At 47.5% G+C, this 19365-nt stretch overlaps 1 protein-coding gene across 1 annotated transcript; it reads left to right on the forward strand.

Moving 5' to 3' along the window:
- The first annotated feature begins 766 nt into the window (after positions 1-766).
- On the forward strand, positions 767-19257 carry DYNLRB1 (dynein light chain roadblock-type 1). Its single transcript, XM_069548378.1, has 4 exons — positions 767-1723; positions 10276-10351; positions 15292-15459; positions 18914-19257. Exons 1-4 carry the CDS (start codon positions 1721-1723, stop codon positions 18955-18957), a joined length of 291 nt encoding a protein of 96 aa, XP_069404479.1. The 5' UTR covers positions 767-1720; the 3' UTR covers positions 18958-19257.
- The last annotated feature ends 108 nt before the right edge of the window (positions 19258-19365 follow it).

Consider the following 19365-nt stretch of genomic DNA (forward strand, 5'->3'; position numbering starts at 1 on the left):
TCCATTCCACAGAATATTAATTCCAAAACTCAAAGCCTATCACTCAAAGCCTTAACTACTTCCAACTCCTTCCAGTGCCTCCTTAATTCTTACTCTGGCTCCAGCCAGTCACATAAACTATAAGCCATACTCTTTTGTTCTTTTTTTTTTTTTTTTTTGCTTTTATGATTATGATCTTGTTCAATTCATTCACCCCTCTCAGTCTGGTTCACCATATGTAAGATGGTGATGATACTCCTGTGCTTATCTTGGGGTCCAGTCACTGTATCCTTCTTCCCTTGCTAAGCACTTTTCTAATGTTTCCTGCATTCAATAATCATTTCTTTGTGTCCAATCCTTTTTTAAAAAACTTTACTTTGAAATGATTTTAGATTTACAGAACTGTTGCAAAAACAGTACAGAGAATTCCTGCACAACCCTTCACCCAGGCTTTCCCCAGTGTTAACATCCCATATAACTTGGTACAATTATAAAAACTTGACCATCAATAAAGTAACACTCAACTTTAATACTAAACTTTTTAAACCTTTATACAGCTGTCACCAGTTTTTCCACCAGTATTTTTCTGTCTCGTCCAACCTGTGACAGTCCCTCATTCGTTCCTAGTCTTTCATGACCTTGATTTTTTTTTTGAAGAGTATTTCCCCGGGCACATTGTAGAATGCCCCTCAAGTTTAATTTTTCTCAGTCAAGGCCATGGATTTTTGTGGAAAAAAAACAAAACCGGAGGTGGTGTACCCTTGGTGCATGGTATCAAAGGGCACGTATGAATATGTCCCGTTTGCAGCTATGTTAACCTGAACCCTCCGGTTAACACGGTGTCTGCCAGGTTTACTCATTGTAAAGTCACTATTCAGTCCTGTTAATGTGCGGACGCCCATGGAAAGAGAACCAAGTCCTCCCCAACTGAGGCTACGGTGGAAAGAACTTCGGGAGCTAGATCATCTGTTGAAATTCAGCAAACTCCAGTGACTAGAAGAAACTAAACTGAGCCTACTGGAGTTAGGGAGGGTGTCAGCCCAGTAACGCGGAGGTTCACTAATTAGTAAATCATTCCCTGCTATAGACCACAGGAAGTTCTGCGAAAGACGGAACACACACAGGGCTCTGGGACGGTGAGGGAGCACGGAATGTGAAGGGGCTCCTCCAAGGGAACACAGGGATTCAGAGTATGCAGACTGCCAGGCTAGCCTTGACCACTTCTCAGAGCCTGCATGGAATATTCCCAAGTGAGTCGCTCTGGAGACCCCCAAGGACGCTTGACTCCAGCCCGAACTCCAGGTTTTCTAGCGTTTTTAGAGCATTTGGGCTTCGCGCCTTGTTTTTGCCTCAAACTGAGAGCAAAGGCCTTAGCACCCCCAGTCCTCGCCTTCAGAATCGCTAATCACCCTCCACCCAGAGCCAACTCAAGACGAGGGTTGAAAGCCTCTTCCAACAACGCGAACGAGCATCTTTTCGGCACAGTGGGAGTGAGGAATTTTCCATAGCTGAAGTGCTCCTTTGCTCTCTTGCCGCTCACTTTCTGACTGCACAAGGCAAATTCCCCTCGAACCCTGAGGGAGCTGACTAAGATCCGCCTACCCGCCCGCCCCGCCGTCCTACGCTGGTTTCTGATAGGCTATCAAGGCTGTCCGCCTTGACAGGGAGTTGTGCGCAGGCGCAGAGAGGCTGCGGGACTGGGCTGACGGCCGGCGACGCAGAGCTACCGGATCGGTCCGAGATGGTGAGTGTCCGCCGGGAGCTTGTGGCAGGCGGCCGGGAGGTGGCCGAGCACGACTTTCCACCACCATGAGCCTGGCCTTCCATCCTCCGGGGACGGCTCTGAGCGCCTGGCTGGGCATCCGCGGGGCTGGGCGGGGCCGGGCCCGAGCTGTCTGGAAGGCGGAACTGGGGCGGCGCGGGCCTCCGGACTCAGAAGGGACTGAGGCGGGGCCACCGGATCCGGCAGTCCCTTGACCGGAAGCAGTTGTTTAGGCCTCGGCTAGGGGTGGATGGAGGTGGGGAGGCCTGCCCACAAACCCCTGCATCCTAGCATCCTGGACCTTGTTGCATGACTGTAACTGTAATGATTACATTTACTGGAAGCTTAATTCGTGTCTGGCTCTGCTAAACGCCTCCCCGTACCTACATACGTACATGTAGGTACACCCCATAACTATGTAGGTGTACCTACATAGATAAGTAGGTACACCCATTATCCCCGTTTTACATACTTGGAATCTAAATCCCAGTGAAGCTAAGTGTCTTGCCCCAGGAAATGGCGGAGGTGGATTTGAACCCTAGAAGCTTGATTGCTGCCTTTGTGTCCCCGTAATTCTTTTGAGCCGCTGGGACATGATGCATGAGTCAGAAACGAGTGGGATCCACCCTTGGGGTTCTTGCCCTGCTGGCTGGAACTGTGGGCTCATTACAGGTTTGTTTTCTTGTGTTTTTAATCCTCCCAACTTTAAAATAACTTGAGAAGACCTTTTAAAGGTTAAATCAGGTTTAAAACCGTTCCCACGTTTAAAACTTGTGAATGGTTTTTAAAAATCTTATATAAGTATTTAAAGACCATAAGAAAAATGGAAAAGGAATACGAAACAATGCCATGATGTGGAATTAAGTAACGACTTATGATTAGGTATATTACAATTAGTCTTTTTCTCTTCAGTTTTTCCTCTGTATAGTTTAGCAATGTACTTTGCTTTATATAGTTAGCTAGGTTATAATATAGAGAAGTAACTTCATCTTTCACATCACTTTTTAAACTGTAAAGAAAAAAATTAACTTTTAACAGATAAATCTTACACACAGTTAAAAAGAAAATCTGAAAAGATATAAATGGAAAATAGATCTCCCACCCAACTGGGACCCCCAACCTCGGTCTCGCAACCTTGGTCTCCTTCAGAAACAAACACTGTTAGTTTCTTTTATTATATCTGTATGTATATATCAGTTCAGTTGCTCAGTCGTGTCAGACTCTGTGACCCCATGGACTGTAGCACACCAGGCTTCTCTGTCCATCACCAACTCCTGGAGCTTGCTCAAACTCATGTCCATTGAGTCGGTGATGCCATCCCATCCCATCTCATCCTCTGTCGTCCCCTTCTCCTCCTGCCTTCAATCTTTCCCAGCATCAGGGTCTTTTCCAAAGAGTCAGTTCTTCGAATCAGGTGGCCAAAGTATTGGAGTTTCAGCTTCAGCATCAGTCCTCCCAATGAATATTCAGGACTGATTTCCTTCAGGATTGACTGGTTTGATCTCCTTGCAGTCTGAAGGATTCTCAGGAATCTTCTCCAGAACTCTCAGGAGCCTTCTCCAGCACCACAGTTCAAAAGCATTGATTCTTCGGTGCTCAGCTTTCTTTATAGTCCAATGCTCACATCCATACATGACTACTCAAAAAACCATAGCTTTGAGTACATGGACCTTTGTTGGCAAAGTGATGTCTCTGCTTTTAATACGCTGTATAGATTTGTCAGCTTTTCTAGCAACGTCTAGGTTTTCTAGCTATGTCATAGCTTTGTCTAGGTTTGTCATAGCTTTTCATATATATATATATATATATATATATATATATATGAGACCCCTTTTTCTTACACGAATCAGAGCTTCCTGCAACCTGTACCATGCTATTGTGTATTCATAAAAACAAACATACTTTAGATGCATGTTTTAACAAATTCAACCATTACGGAAATATATAACTTAGAAAAGTGTATGTAGTCCCCATCTCACTCCCCTCTGCTGATCACTGTTGACAGTTGGATATGTCTTCTTCCAGATTTGTTTAGTGCATAAGCACATTTGTATATAACATGTTTGTTACATGAAATTGGAATGTGTGTATTTATACGTGTCAAGGTGACACAGTGGTAAAGAATCCGCCTGCCAGTGTAAGAGACAAGGATTCGATTCCTGGGTTGGGAGGATCCCTCGGAGTACCAAATGGCAATTCCATGGACAGAGGAGCCTGGCGGGCTACAGTCCGTGGGGTCAGAAAGAGTCAGACACAACTAAGAAAGCACACGCACAAGCTTATTTTAGGTTATATGTATAATCTCATTCTTTAACTTTGTTCATTAAAAAAAAAAACATTTTTCATGTTGATACATACAAATCTATTTTATTCTTTTATAGGACTGTTTTCCTATTCCATTGCATTATATCCATTTAGATGGTTTACAGTTTTTCATTCCAGACAGTGCTGCAGTACTGTTGTTTTTTTTTTTCCCACTCATGCTCATGTTGATGTAGCATTATGTAGTAGTGATACTTATGGCATGCACATTTTAACATTTTGGGGTGTGTGTGTGTGTGTGTTAGTTGCTCAGTCATGTCTGATTCTTTGCGACCCCATGAGCATTTTGGTAGAAAATGACAAATTGCCCTTTACTCTGGTGATATAAAAATCGGCTATAATTAGCATCCAGTTTTACTCCACCACACAAGTATTTTCATCTTTGTACATTCTCCTTCCTCTTTGTTCATGTATTCACATTCAAGATATACCTGCTAGTTTTTTGTTTCTGTTTGTTTTAATACCTAAAACATATAACTTTGTTGTTATCTCTCTTTGTAATGAATCATTTTTAGTGACTGAATAATAATCAATGAAATATTTTTATCATAATTTGCTAAACATTCCCCCCGGTATACATTTGGGTTGCATCTAGTTCTTCAGTAATAGAAATAACGCTGTGATGAGTGTCTCTGAATGTGTAGTTTCTTTTTCTTTCTTTTTTTCCCCACATTTATTAGATTATTTCCTTAGGAGAAATTCTCAAAGAATTTGAAGCAAAGGGATCAGCACATACGGTTCTCATAATAGTGTTGTCCTAAAGCTTTCCCAAAAGGTCTCATTGCCTTTGTACCAGTTTTGCCGTAATAACTGCCAGTGTTCAAAAACATAACCTCGGCATTGCTGTAATTTTCATGTCTTTATTTACAGGGAACGTTGAACATTTTTCTTGTGTTTGTGGTTTCTCTGAGGTGTATTTTCTCCTCTTATCCTTTTTGCCCACTTTTTAGAGACTTGCTGTTTTTCTTAATCATTCTGTGTGATGTTTTGAAATTACTCTCTTGTCTGTTGTATTTGATGCAGATGTTGTCCCCTCCTTGTAATTTCTTTTTGTTTAACAGAAATTAAAACTTTTTTATGCTTGGTCGTCACATTGGTCACAGTTTCTTTGTGAATCATTTGCTTCAATGGTTACCCCTCCTGTGCCAAACCAGCAAATAATCCTGGAGTTTTATTGCTACTTGTTTTTTTATTTGTTTGGAGTGTTTTTTTTGTCTGTTGGCAGCATGCACCTAGAAATTAGAGAACCCAGGAGCCTGGCCCCTTCTCTGGTGCAGACTCCCATGTTAATAGAAATAAAGACTCGGGGTGCTAAGGATCCCAGCCGGGCTCTTTCTAGGAACAGGGCAGGAATTTGGAGATGTGAGCCAACCCCGAGGGGCTGCATATCCACTTAGATACATCTGGTACCAGTCGGCCAGCACTGCAGGGATAACAGACTTTAGAGACAAAGGTGGCATGACTTGGATGCCTGGCTGGGACTCTCGCATCTGCTAATGTTGCTGTGGCTGCTCTTGTCCTTTTGGCAGCGTTTGTTTTCTTTCTTGGCTCCTTCAGGGCTGAACCTGACATTTGTTTTAAGCAGTTGCTCCTGAAGGCAGGTGCCTACTGCCTCCTGTAGACCTCATGACCCCCACCCCCCAGGCCTAACCCCACCCTACTAGCTGTGATCAGGCTGGAGAAGCTATTGTCTAGTCTTCCAGGAAAAGGTTTTTATTAAGTTTGATTACATAAAAATTCAGAACCTCTGAGTTATTGAAAAACACTGTAAACTTAAATTAGAAAAGTGGGAGAAGTGTAATTTATATGATGGGCAGAAATCTAAAATTTCTAACTTAAGAGTTTTTGAAAATCAATAAAATTAGTAGAAAAAGCAAAAGACTTTGAAAAGGAGAGATGCAAACAGTCAAATTCCAGCTTAACTTCACTGATAAGTTTTGGTTTTGTTTTTTTTCTGACTAGCCTCATTGATAGTTCTTCTCCTTTTTTTTTTATTTGGCTGTGTTGGGTCTTAGTTGTGGCATGTGGGAGCTTCATTGCAGGGCACAGACTCTCCAGGCCAGGGGGCACAGTAGTCATGGTTCCATGGTATGTGGGATCTTAGTTCCCTGTCTGAGGATCGAACCCACATCCCCTGCATTGCAAGGCAGATTCTTGACCACCAGACCATCAGGGAAGTCCCCTCACTGATAATTCTTAAAAATTAAAGAAAGGTTGACTTTCTGTTATTTGGGTTTTGCTTGTCAGATTAGCAGAGAATCAAAAACCTTCCAATACCGATTCTCTCTATTCCTTGAACATGCCGAACTGCTTCCCATTTCACTATGTTTTCATGCTGCTTTCTGGAGTACTTTTCTTTCTCATCATTTAGTTCTTGGCTTAAGGATTACATCCTTGGGTGTTCTGACCACACTCATCCAAGAAGCATCCCCCTGCCCACCCCGGCCCCCTGGCCCCCATCCCTGTACGCTACAGGAGTATTGCCACTTGTTTTTGAAAGTCTCTTGTACCAAAATCAGAACTCGTGAGGATGGGGACATCTTCATTTGTGGTCAGTGGTGTATTCAATGCTTCTCTTGACCTTCTGTGTGTCCTTGGGCAAAATGCTTCTCCTTTCTGAACCTTGGTTTCCTCCTTGTAAAATGGATCTCATACTAACCATGGAAGGTTCAGATGAGATGTGTCTGAAGACATTCATCCTAATATCTGACCTGTAGCAGATACTGAGTAGGTCAGGTATACTTGTGTGTCCTCCCTTTTTTGGTAAGCATGTTTACGTTTTAAGCAGCTAGATCTCAGTGGTTGGGTCTCATTAAATTTAGGATCATATAAACCCTCGCTCATCACGCTGGGTACTGTAAGCCCAGGGTACTATACTTAAAAAGGTTGATTTTTGTAAAACACAGTTGAGGAAATGGTTTTTATTTGTTCCTCAAGTATCTATTAAGCTGTACCAGGTACTGGGATTACAAAATATCTGGGTTCCTACTCCCAGGTTTCCTTGGGTCTGGAGGAAGAGATCAGAGAAGGCAATGCCACCCCACTCCAGTACTCTTGCCTGGAAAAATCCCACGGACGGAGGAGCCTGGAAGGCTGCAGTCCATGGGGTCCCAGAGTCGGACATGACTGAGCGACTTCACTTTCACTTTTCACTTTCATGCATTGGAGAAGGAAATGGCAACCCACTCCAGTGTTCTTGCCTGGAGAATCCCAGGGATGGAGGAGCCTGGTGGGCTGCCGTCTCTGGGGTCACACAGAGTCGGACACGAAGGAAGCGACTTAGCAGCAGCAGCAGCAGGAGATAAGCAGAACAGATAGTTACACTCATAGCTGATAAGTGCCATGGAGTCAGGGTGCCTTGGGTACCTAGAAGAGGGGCAGGTGTCCAGAGCAGGCCTCGCACAGGAGGCTCATGAGCGGAGCCCAGAGACTTGGGAGTTAGTTACATCTAGTGGTGAGTGAGGGAGAGGAGGTTGTCCGCTTTCGGAAAGAGCAGTACTCACGAGGCCAGGCTGGGTTCCGGCGGGCTGTGCTTGCCCCCTGCAGTCCATTCTCCACACAGCAGCCAGGGCATCCTTATGAAACAGATCTTGTCATTGCTCACCCGAAACCTGCTAGTGGCTCCTCATACCCCCTGCCTTTAAAAACCAAAGTCATCACTCTGGTCTACGACACCGCTGAAATCTAGTCTGATCCTGCCTCCCTCTCCTCTGGCTGCCTGCCACCCACTGCCCTTAGCCACACTGACCCCTTTGCATTTTTTCTGGAACATTCTCCCTGGAAATCCACCTGGTTAGCTCCTTTGTTTCTTTTCAGATCTCTACTCAACTATCACCTTAGCGAGGCCTTCTGTGACCACCTTGTTTAAAATTGCCATCAGCCCCTTGCTTTCCAGATCCCCCATCCCTACTGAATCTGACATTTGTATTTTATTTATGCTTTTGCTTAATGTCTGATTCCCTCCCCCCACTCCACCCCCAAAATCAGCTTCATGAGGACAGGGTTTTTGTTGTACTGTGTCCAGCACAGCACCCCTAGGCCTAAACAACATCTGACACATAGAAGATTCCCATACAGTTATCGAATGATTGTCGTACAGAATTTCATCTTTTTCATTTCAGCCTCACTTTCCAACCTCCAGGGGTATTTTGGACTTCGATTCTGCCATATTTAGCTTTCCCCATCCCTAGTTTGATTGCACGTTGATTGAAATGTCCTAAACTGCCATCCTGCTTATTCTTAGGTATTCTTATTCTTGCAATGTTGAGAATGTCAGAGCTCTGTAGTCCCATGTCAGAGATCTGTGATCTCTTGGATACACAGAGAGATGGGTTAAAAAATGTTTTTAAATAAAAATAATATAATAGAGTAAAAGAGGCTGTTAAAAAAAAAGAAAACCTTATCTATAATTCCCTACTCTTGGTGTGGCTTTTTATTTCATTCGTGATCCTTCTAGCCCTCTTCTTGTTTTCACGCGGATGCCATTTCCCAAGCACTTTCTTTTTAAGGTGTTATAAATATTCTGATTACCATCGTTAATGTGTTATATTCCTGTGAATGGACATTCGTAATCCCCTTGACGTTTTCCCTAGATGTTGGGCAGTTTTGGCTCTTCCTGCTTTTTGTTACTAAAGATGTCACTGCAGCAAACATCTTGCCCTTAGTTCTCTCGGATCGTTTCCTTAGGATGAATTCCAGGAGGGCTACCAGGTCAGGTTGAGTACTGTGTAGTATTGACCACTATCCTATAATACTCTATCACTCCTCTCCGGAATAGTGTGTGGTCGGAGCTCAGTGAAAGTCCAATGAATGAATTAAGATCTCATCCACGCATAACCCACTGCATTGTACTTTCAGTCCACATAGCTAGCCATGTCCTTTTACCAAGGCTCCACATTACAGAGGCATCAGGCTCTTTGCCATTTTGTAGGAGGAACTTGTTTGCCCTTCCCTCCAGCATTTGAGAGTATTCACACGTCAGTGGAAAGTGGGTGGCAGTGACTGGATTGTGAGGCTTGGGCCTACTAGAAAAACAATCTTTCTTTGTGCTGTCTCCATCCTCTGCCGAGAAGCTCCTCCTCTGGGCCAGCTCATCAGCCTGTGAGGGTGGGGTACCACTCTCTTTTGGTGAACAGAGCCTCTGTGTCCAAGAGTCTGACCTTCAGCCTGTGAGGAACATCTCACTAGATTCTGGATGGTCTAGAAGGGACCTCCTGAGATCAAACACACTTGAAGACCAATTTCCATCCACAGGGGGAGTTAGGCCTAGTTCAGTTTAACAGCTGTTCATTGAGCCCCTGCTCTGCAGACCATTAGAGAGACTTTAAGTCAAACAACACTTACTGATTCCCAGAGAGAGAGACAGTCAAGAGTTCAGGGAGTCCGTCGGAAATGGCCAAAGGCCACTGAATTGGAATCAGTAAAGGCTTCGTGGAGGACGTGATATCTAAGATGATCCTGAAGAATTTGTTGGATTTCAGCGAAGAAGAGGCCTTGTTTGGTAAAAGCTGTGGAGGCAGGGAGACACGGACATACAGGTGGAGAGCGGAGGGAAGGGTAGAAGAGATGGGAGTAACGACAGAGAAGGTCTTGCCTGGCGAGGTGAGGACTCACAGTCTGATTGTCCACTCGGTCTACAAATCGCACGTGCCAGAGTCGCCCACCCAGACCAGCTCCTGACGATGCAGGATTCACGAGCCCCTCCCCTGCCTTTCCTCTGGCTGTGTGCTGGGTCACACTGTCTCAGGTGCCAGCTTACCAGTCACTGAGTCCATCCTCATGGGATCATTTTGCCGCCTTTGGGATGTGCTCTTCAGGCCACAGATGACTGTGTATCTCCTTCCTGTGAGACACCTCCATTTGGAACTTTTCAAATCATTAGTTTCCTCTGGTTTGTCCCCCAGCTGTACCAAGTAGCTGAGTCATGGATGTGCCTATACTCCTGGGAATAGTATTTGAGTTCTGCTCCCTACTAAATGAGGGGCAGAGAGCCCCTGGTGGGCAGAGGGAGCAGCCCCACCCCACACTGTTGGTTTTGATGCTGGTGGTGGCCTCAGGACTGTTCTAGGTAGTCCCGGGGAGCTTGCAGGAGGTGCCACGTGCCCGGGTATTAGCTGTTTGTTGTTGGGAAGTGTGATTCATCTGCCTCGGGTACGAGGGAGTTGATCCAGGCTTCCTGACTGCTCTAACCGTGGTCTTATTCTCTCTGGCAGGCAGAGGTGGAGGAGACCCTGAAACGACTCCAGAGCCAGAAGGGTGTGCAGGGAATCATCGTGGTAAACACAGAAGGTACACCCTCCTTCCAGCCATGAGCTGAGTGCTGGCCGGCCCCCAGAAAAGAGCCCAGCACGGCATAACGGTTGCTTTTTCCTAAACCTCTCATGTACCTGATCTAGTTCTCATCCTTTTATTTTTTTAAGTCACCTCCAGTTTCCTAGTACCATTACTAGAATTCTAAATTTAAAAAAAGGAAAAATCCTCCCTACCCCACTGCCCTGACACGTCATACTTCTCAGTGTGCCATACTTCTTCAGTCAGCCCTTGTCCAGTGCCTTTTCTCTCGGTCATAATTATAGTTGTTACTCTCTTGCATCTGTTTACTCACGAGTTCCTGTTTGGGGTTTTGATTTTGCTCCGTGGTTCACATATACAAAATTTTTAGCTCCAGCCCAGTGTCCATTCTCCATTCCCCCTTAATGTTGTCTCTACTTCTCTTCTGCTGTCTCACACTGCTGTCAGCTGCTTTGGGCCTATAGTTTTCCTTCCTCTTCTGGGACATTATTTCAACAACTGTAAAACGGTATAGATGCTAATTTTTCTCAAACCACAGTAGACGTGATGAAGAAGGAGACCGATACTATTACACACCTGTTCTCTGCCAGGCCGCGGGCTGGTGCTCCACAGACAGGTCCTTTCTGTCATTTCTTGAAGCGGCTCTGTTGTCTCCATTTTGCAGTGGAGAAGAGTGAGTCTAGAAATTCGATTTTCCCGCCATTATAGAGCCAAGATTTTACCCCAAGTCTGTCCGAGCGCACTTGGGCTCCCACAGGGTTCCCTGAAGGACCAGAGAGTGGCTGCTGGGCTCAGTCCCCGGCCGTGTCCAGGGTCCCCCAGCTGGGCCCCCTGCCCCATTCTCCAGCCCAGTGCATTCAGTCCGATTGGCTTTGTTTGACTCTCCTGGAGAGCCTCTGTGTGTATGCATTGTCATTCTGGGCCTTATTTTGGAATGGCAGAATTCTCAACAGTGCCTGCTTAAATAGAGCAGAATGAAAGTCACCAAGGGTAACAAATTGAAGGTGGCGTGTCCTCAGTTAGAATGTTGTGTTCCAAGTCGTCAGACCCCGGCCAGCCCATAGCTAGGTAGAATGTGTGCCCCAGCTTTGTCAGGCTCTGATTAAACCGTGTGGTCACTGCATTCAGAGGCAGCGGGGTGGGGAGCCTGAGGACACTATGGGAGGCATCTCAGGTCCACCACTCATCAGCTGGGTGGCCAGGGCTTTCCCTTCCCCTCTTCAGAACTTAGCCGCCTCAAGCTGCTTCCTTGGTCCTTGCTCCAAGGAGCTTCTTGCTCTAAGACCCAGAAGACTTGGTATGAGACTCTTCTGTAAATAGACATTTTAGAAACAGCCCCAGGGGCTGACTCCCCAGCTGGGACCCCCCCTAGACTGCCACCAGTATTCCAGACCACAAGCCTTCATTCTTGTGTAAAACTGCCCTCAAAGTTGAGCTTTTTCATTAGGAAAATAGAGCCCCAGCTTCTTACCTTTTTGATACTGATGAGCACTTACTTTTTGTGTACTAATGTGGCAGTATGGCACAGTAGCTAATGTGGAATGTGCAATCAGACTGCCTGGGCGTGAATCCTGACTCTGCTCTCTTACCAACTATGTGATCTTAAACAAGTCACTTAACCTCTCAGCTTGTTTTCTCATCTGTAAAATGTGGACAGTCACACTATCTCTTTCTGAGGGAAGCTTTTAGAACAGTGCCTGATGTATAGTAAATGCCACATGAATGTCAAAAATTCTTGTGTGTTTCTTTCTTTATCCGTCTGTTTATTTGCTTGTTTATTTGATGGCAGAGCCACACAGCATGCAGGATCTTAGTTCCCTGACCAGGGATCAAACCTGTGCTCTCTGCAGTGGAAGTATAGCGCGCTAACCACTGAACCACCAGGAAATTCCCCGTGTGATTTTTAATTTGTGGTCCATTCATAGATCTCCCTCTTTAGATTCTCATTTACATTTCACACATTTCTGCAAAGTAGGGACATTTGCCCATTTTTCAGATGACAAACCAGAAGCTGAGAGCAGTCAGGTTGACCTGCCCTGGATCACCCAGCCACAGATGGAGGTGGTCAGAACTCACTGCTCTGGGGGACCCTTAGCCCCTCTGAAGGCTTGCATTAGAGGTGCTCAGTCAGGGTGATTGTATTAGGGATCTCTGATACACCTCTGGGGCTTTCCACCTCCGTGATTCAGTTCAGCTGCCTCTTCCAGCAGGATGTCCTCCCTGACCAGCTCAACCCGGAGGGATTGCTCCCCTCCTCTGAAATCAGGACATGCTCTTGTCCCAGTCGCTTACCAACCACCTGCCACTGCCTGGTGATGTCTCACCCTTGGCCAGATTTAAATGATGTTTCAAAATAAAAATGTACCTTTAAGCAGACTTAACCAAGAATGGAATGTAAGGAACATCCTATTTGTACCCTCCAGACCCCCTGCCATCTGCTGCTACCCACACAGGGCAAAATAAAAGTCTCAGATGTGTAAATCCCTGAGGGCAGAGCTTTATCCCTTATGATCATTTCTGTATCCCAGCACCCACAGTAATGCTGACACAAAGTTGGTTCTCAATAAATACCTGTTAAGTTTTACTGTTGTGTTTTAATTGTTGATTGATGAGGGGGGTTGGTGGGCGGACCTGGCTATACAACCTGACAGATCTGAGCCCCAGATTCGAAATCACGGCTTTGAGGTGACCAGCCACCACTGCAGGCGCTCAGCCCCCGTTTGTGGAGGCCACGGCCTGCAGTAGGCCACCTACTCACTTGGCTGTCTTTGAGGTGTTCCCCAGCTCTGGCATCCTGTGAATCTGGAATTCTCTCTTTTGCTTGTTTGAAATTATCCCCGGTGTTGGTCCCTGCCCTCCGTCCCCACCCTGCCAGCTCCATGTTTTCTTTCGTTTTTACAGTGAGCCAACAAGAGGTTAGTTTCTTTTCTCCCTTACACACCCTCTCACTTGGTAGACATGTGATCACACTCATGACAGTATATTTGAACTACTAAAAGCACACCTGTGTCTACTCATTTTTTAACAACAGCCATAAATATTTGATGCAGTCTCCCTAAAGACACTGGTGAGCACATCAGATCTGCCTCTGGCCCTTCGGGAGCGTCCAGTCTGCTGGGGACAGGCGTCGGGCGCCTGACCACGTCCGGGGGTGGAGGGAGACATGAGGGACAGCGGGAGTCAGGAGAGAGCAGGGAAGGGAAAGACAGCTCCAGGCAGAGGGACCTGAGAGGTGGCCTGACGGAATACAAAAAGAAAGCCAAGGGGCTTGACCCCCACCCACCCCCAGACTTTGCCAGGCCTCAAGACTGGCCCCTCAGGTTACCTGGGGATGGCGTTTATAGCATGGGTAATGTCAATAATAAATCAACACTTACTCTGTGCATGCTTTTGCTCAATATTTTCAGATGAATTAAGACACATGTAGGCCTCCCAGCAGCACGATGAAGCACAGGCATTATTTTACAGATAAGGAAATGGAGGCTTAGGTTAGATCACTTGTGTAAGGCCACGTAGCCAGGAAGGGGCAGAGCCAGGGGAGAAGCCCAGGTCCTCGATTTCAGAGTTCCTACTGGTCATCTCCCCAGCTGCTTATACTGCTGTCCCAAGGAAGGTTCCACCGCTGAATGAGGCCTCGTGGGGCCCTGGTGGGTACCTAGTTGCCACCCAGGACACAACATCTGCCCTCGTGACCTGGTCATCTTCTCCTTTAGAGGCAAGTGATCACTGCAACCTGTCCTCATAACTCCACTTGGCTCAGAGCAGCCTCTGACTCACTGCTGCTTCTCCTGCTCCCATGCCCTCTTCTGCCTATACTCACTGTGCCATAATAAGACAAGGTTTGGTCAGTTTCTTGCCACCCATGGGTAGGTCTGCGGGTGACTGTCTTTGGCTGAGCCTTTGGCTGGTCAGTTCTAGGCCAGATGGCAGGGTCCTAGAGCCGAAATCCAGCCACTGATGTGTGGGGAGCGACTTGGGGCACACTTGTCACAAGAGCCTGTGCACTGTGAGCACTTGGGGCCCCATCGCTGGAGCCTCTAGCTGACATGTTACAGTGATTCATTGGCTCCTGATGACCTAGTCGTGGCCTGAGGTGTCTCAAGCTAAGCCCCATCCCTCACCTCCATGACAGCAGGCACCGTCCAGTGAGGGCGGGCCATTTAATAGTTCATTGCAAGTACGCAGTCCTCAAAACAGGAAAGGCTTGGTGCAGGATGTTGTTCAGTACGAGGTGATTAAGTAAAAAATGCAGCCTGAGTCCCCAGCAATAGGGGAATGATTAACCCTGTGGAATGGCCACTTGTGGGCTCATTGAAAGCAGTAGCAACGCTGTTTACAAGGGTGTGTGCAGACAGAGAAACAGGCTTTAACTTGGGGGCACCGTCATGTGTGTAGACAGTGTGTTTATGCCTGAGCCCTAAGCCTTCCTTGTTAGGAACTGGAGCTTTAAAACACTAGTGATGGTTCTGTCTTGGCACGGGCTGACCTTCTTGTACTTTTCAGTATTTACAGATTTGTAGGAACTATTCTTTGTTCATATTCTCAGTGTTATGAGTGATAGTCTATCCTTCTGTTTCTGGAAACCAGTCAGTATGTGGCCCTGTGAAGGGAGCCCAGCAGTGAAGCCGGCAGGACTTCATTGGAATCCTGGCCCCACTGCTTCTGTTTATCTGCTGTGAGACCTCAGCAGGCCACCTCATTGCTCAGAGCTTCTGTTGCCTGGTTGACAAGTAAAGATGGTGACGCCATCCTTAGAGCAGTTCTGGGGACTGGAGCTAACATCCTTCAAGTGCTCAGCACTTGCCTGTCAAGTCCTCAGTGAACACTGGGCGATGAGTGTTAACTGCCAGTCTAGGCTCTGGACTTCTGGGTGCGGGGCTGGGAGCAGGGCAGAAAGGCACTCCCAGGGTTCTGCTCAGTCTCTGCTCTCCCCACAGGCATTCCCATCAAGAGCACCATGGACAACCCCACCACCACACAGTACGCCAACCTCATGCACAACTTCATCTTGAAGGCCCGGAGCACCGTGCGCGAAATTGACCCCCAGAATGACCTCACCTTCCTTCGAATTCGCTCCAAGAAAAATGAAATTATGGTTGCACCAGGTAAGGGGTCTTCCCCATCCCCACTTGAGAGCAGACCCTCACTGTGCAGGCTCTGTAGCTATCGGGAAGGCTTCGGGTGTGGGTGTGTCCGTGGGTTCCACAGAAAGGCCTGAAGAGCAGAAGGTACAGATTGGAGAGTCCCATCACCTGGCCCAGCCCGGCTGGCATCCCCAGCAAGTCCTCATTCACAGTGACTCTAGGCAGACCCTGTCCTGGGTTCTGGGCCCTAGTAGGGAATTATAGTGTCATGGGGGAGAAAGACGTACGTGTGTGTGTGTGTGTGTGTGTCTGTGTGTGTCTGTGTGTGTCTGTGTGTGTGTGCGTGCGTGTGCGTGCGCGCGTGTGTGTCTGTGTGTGTGTGTGCGTGTGTGTGTGTGTGTGTGTGTGTGTTGGGCACATGGAGGAGGGCGTGATTAGGATTGCTTGTGGCAGTCAGCAAAGGCTTCCCAGAGGAGGGCACAGGTGAAGAGGAAGCGAGTGGTGGGGCGGGGGGGTGGTGGTGGTGGAGTTGGAGCTGTGCCGGAAGGAAAAAGAATGCAGTGACTCTAAACCAAAGCGTGAGGCAAAACCACCATGCACTCATTCATTCTAAAAAAAAAAAACACAAAAAACATCAGTTTGCCCAGTTCTTAAATACAGTCCTGTTTCTCTGGCCCCCATGCAGACAGTCTTTCCTCCAGCACGGGAAGGGATTGCTCTGTTTTCACATGAAGTACTTGGGGACTGTGTAGTGCAAACAGTACCGGTCTTAGCATCTATTCTCAGGGTGACGAGATGCTCACCCTGGGAGGTGCCCCTAAGCACCTGACCACAGGAGGGGTCAGCAGGGCCACCTGCCCTGCCCCACTTCACTCACATGCACAGCCTGCTGTGGTAGACAGATCCTCCAGCACTGTCTGCAGTTACTCCTCTCTCACCGTCCCCTTGGTGGCTGAGCCCCGAGGTGAGTGAGCGTGAGGTGTTGGAGCAGCAGGATGCGTGTAGGAAGGAGGGGAGGTGATGTGTGTGGTCCAGTTTAGAAGGCCTCAGGCGCCAAACTCAGCTGTCTGACTTGACTTAGTGAGCGGAGGTTTTTTCAAGGCAGTCAGTAATAGGATTGATTGGGGGCCTGCATAAAGGAGGGCAGGGGGAAGGCTGGCACAGTGACTGGCCCTGGGCTTGCCACACAGGCAGCGAGGAGGCTGGCTGCAGAATTCTGAGGTAATTTGAGAGGGGCCAGCCCCTCGCAGCAGAGCATCACTGCTCCTGTCCCCAGGCCTGTCTGGGCCCAGTGGCGCTGTTTGGAAGGCTGTGAAGGAGAGCCCCATAGAGCCAGTCACAGGGGCCCCCAGTCTCCTGGGGACACTCCCTAGAGGGCTGGAGACAGAGCAGGTCAGTTCCAAGTGAAAACATAGAATAACTTCAGAGTCATTTATTCCAAAGACATACATACATTGTTTATCATCATCGTCGTCTAATGGGTCTCAGGCCAACCAATGATGAGGTCTCTGATACTGTCAGAAAATAGACTGCAGCGGGCACGCCAGCTGTTTTTCCAGCTTCACCTCTTATGAGTCTGACCTTAAGCAAATCACAGAGCACCAGCAAACCTGTTTCCATCTCTGTAAAATGTCTGGCAGGGGATGGTCCTGCTCTGGTATTCGGGATGCCTCATCTGGTTGAATATGTTGGCACGAGGTCAGCAGAAAAGCTTGAGATCAGATTTAAATTCAAATCCCTCTCAAGATTTCATGCTCTGTGGTTACAGACAAACCTCCACTCCCCTAAAAGTTAGGCTGCCAACCCTCCAAATCGGAGCAGACCTCATACCCCCACATGGGAGCTCACAGTGTGAAGCAAGGACAAATGATGTCTCCAAATCGCCAGACTCTCCATAGACAGCATTTCTTGGCTTAAAGCTTCTAAGAATGTCTGCTTGGAACACCTGAGTTAACACAGGGCAATCAAGCCTTAACACACTACTTCCCACAAAGCACTGGAGTGCTGTTATTGAATGTGGAGCCTGGTTATTTGGAAGAAAAGACATGGGTATTGCTAATAGTATCTATTCATTAGCTGTGTTGGTAGCTTGTTATTTCTATTTTTGTTAGTGACTTTTCACTTACACAGATTGCTTAGCCATGAGACTTGTTAGATAATAGCTGGTCCTTCCAAGATGTCCATCGTCAAGGGAAGAAGCAAGGTTTAGGCTTGACTCTGAACAGACACAAAGCAGATATGGCCAAGGTTTTCAGGTGTCCAGCAAGAGGCAGACCAGAGGCGCCCAGCACCTGAGTCAAACTCAGCTCTCCCACCTGGCGTATTAGCCTTGGCTTGGCCAAGTCATTTAATTCTCTGAGCCTTCGTGTTCTCATTAGTAAAAATAAGAAAACACTGGTCCCTGCCTCATAAAGTGATTTGAGGATTCACTGATATGCTGTTTGAGAAGGGATCAACCCAGAGCCAGCACGGGGAAGCCTTGATAAATGTTTGAGTGTGATTATTAAGTGGGCAAAGTTTAAACACCCTGCTTCTCCCATTTCCTCTTCTGTAAAATGAGAGGCAGTCAGGCTCACCCCAGAGGACTTGGATTTGCTGTGATTTCATAACGGACATTCCTTCTGACTGGCTCGATCCCCAGAGCTGGAACTCAGGTGCTTTGGCCCCCTTTGACCTGGTGCCTTTGAAATTTTCTACTTCAGAAGGTTCTGGAAGGCCAGCAACTGAACTTGTGACAGAACTGACATTAACCCAAGACCAGCAGGGTTGAAACGGCAACCCACTCCAGTATTCTTGCCTGGAGAATCCCAGGGACTGGGGAGCCTGGTGGGCTGCTGTCTAAGGGGTCGCACAGAGTCGGACATGACTGAAGCGTCTTAGCAGTAGCAGCAGCAGCAGCAGTGTTGAGGTTAGAATTCCATCTTGGATACTAACTATCCTGGTAACCTTAAACAAGTGGTTCTCCCAGAACCTGCAGCATCAGCATCACCTGGAGCTTGTTAAAATGCAAATTTTTAGGCTCCACCCCAGGCCCAGGGAGTCCAAGCCCTTGGAGTGGGGCCATCTGTGTTGTTTTAAACAGCCCTCCCGGTTATTCCAGCACTCTAGTTGGAGAACCAGTACTGTAGGCAGTTCATTTAAACTCTGAACCTGAGTTTCCCAACCCCAAAACTTGATAACCCTACCTCTCTGTTGGTACTGGGAAGATTAGAAATGAGGGTGCTCTGCCAAGCGCCACTGCTGGGTAGGGTTAGGAGCCTGCTTGCTTATGGCGTGTGCAGAAGCCCGCACAGCAAACATGCGGGTTCATCTTGTTTCCCAGCCACAGGAAGCAGCCTGAGCGTCCATGCTTTTCACCCCTCTCCACCGCACCAGCATTTTACAGTTGGTGATTGAATGATTTATTGGCTTTGTGGTGTGTTTTTCTCCCATTTTACAGTTGGTGATTCTTTTTTTCATGTTTCCTCTCTTGCAGATAAAGACTATTTCCTGATTGTGATTCAGAATCCAACTGAATAAGCAGTTTTCTTGGCTCCCTGCGTCATTCCTTAATTTAATGCCCCTTAAGAGTAATAGCGTTAGTCATGTCCACTGACGGGCACGTGGAAGGCACGCCGGCGCCCTCCCAGGCCAGTCCGTGGCCCGGTGGGCCGCACCCCTCCCCCGCGCCCCTCCTGGCCGGCTGCCCGATTTCCGCGAGGAAGCCACGCCTAGGTTTCGCAGCAAGAGCTCGTGGGAAGCCCACGCCCCATTTCCTTCTGACTTTGTCGCCCTTGGAAGAGGCTGCTTTTCTTTAACTAAAAATAACCACAATGCTCACCCGGCTGGCTGTGTGTCTTTAAACACGGGGTTGAAAGGGTCTCGCTTCCTGTGTGGTCACGTGGTCCGGAGGCTGCGCCGGCACCGCCCGCAGCCGGGTGTGCTCTG

This window comes from Ovis canadensis, chromosome 13 (genome assembly GCF_042477335.2).
Source record: "Ovis canadensis isolate MfBH-ARS-UI-01 breed Bighorn chromosome 13, ARS-UI_OviCan_v2, whole genome shotgun sequence".
NCBI lineage: Eukaryota > Metazoa > Chordata > Mammalia > Artiodactyla > Bovidae > Ovis > Ovis canadensis.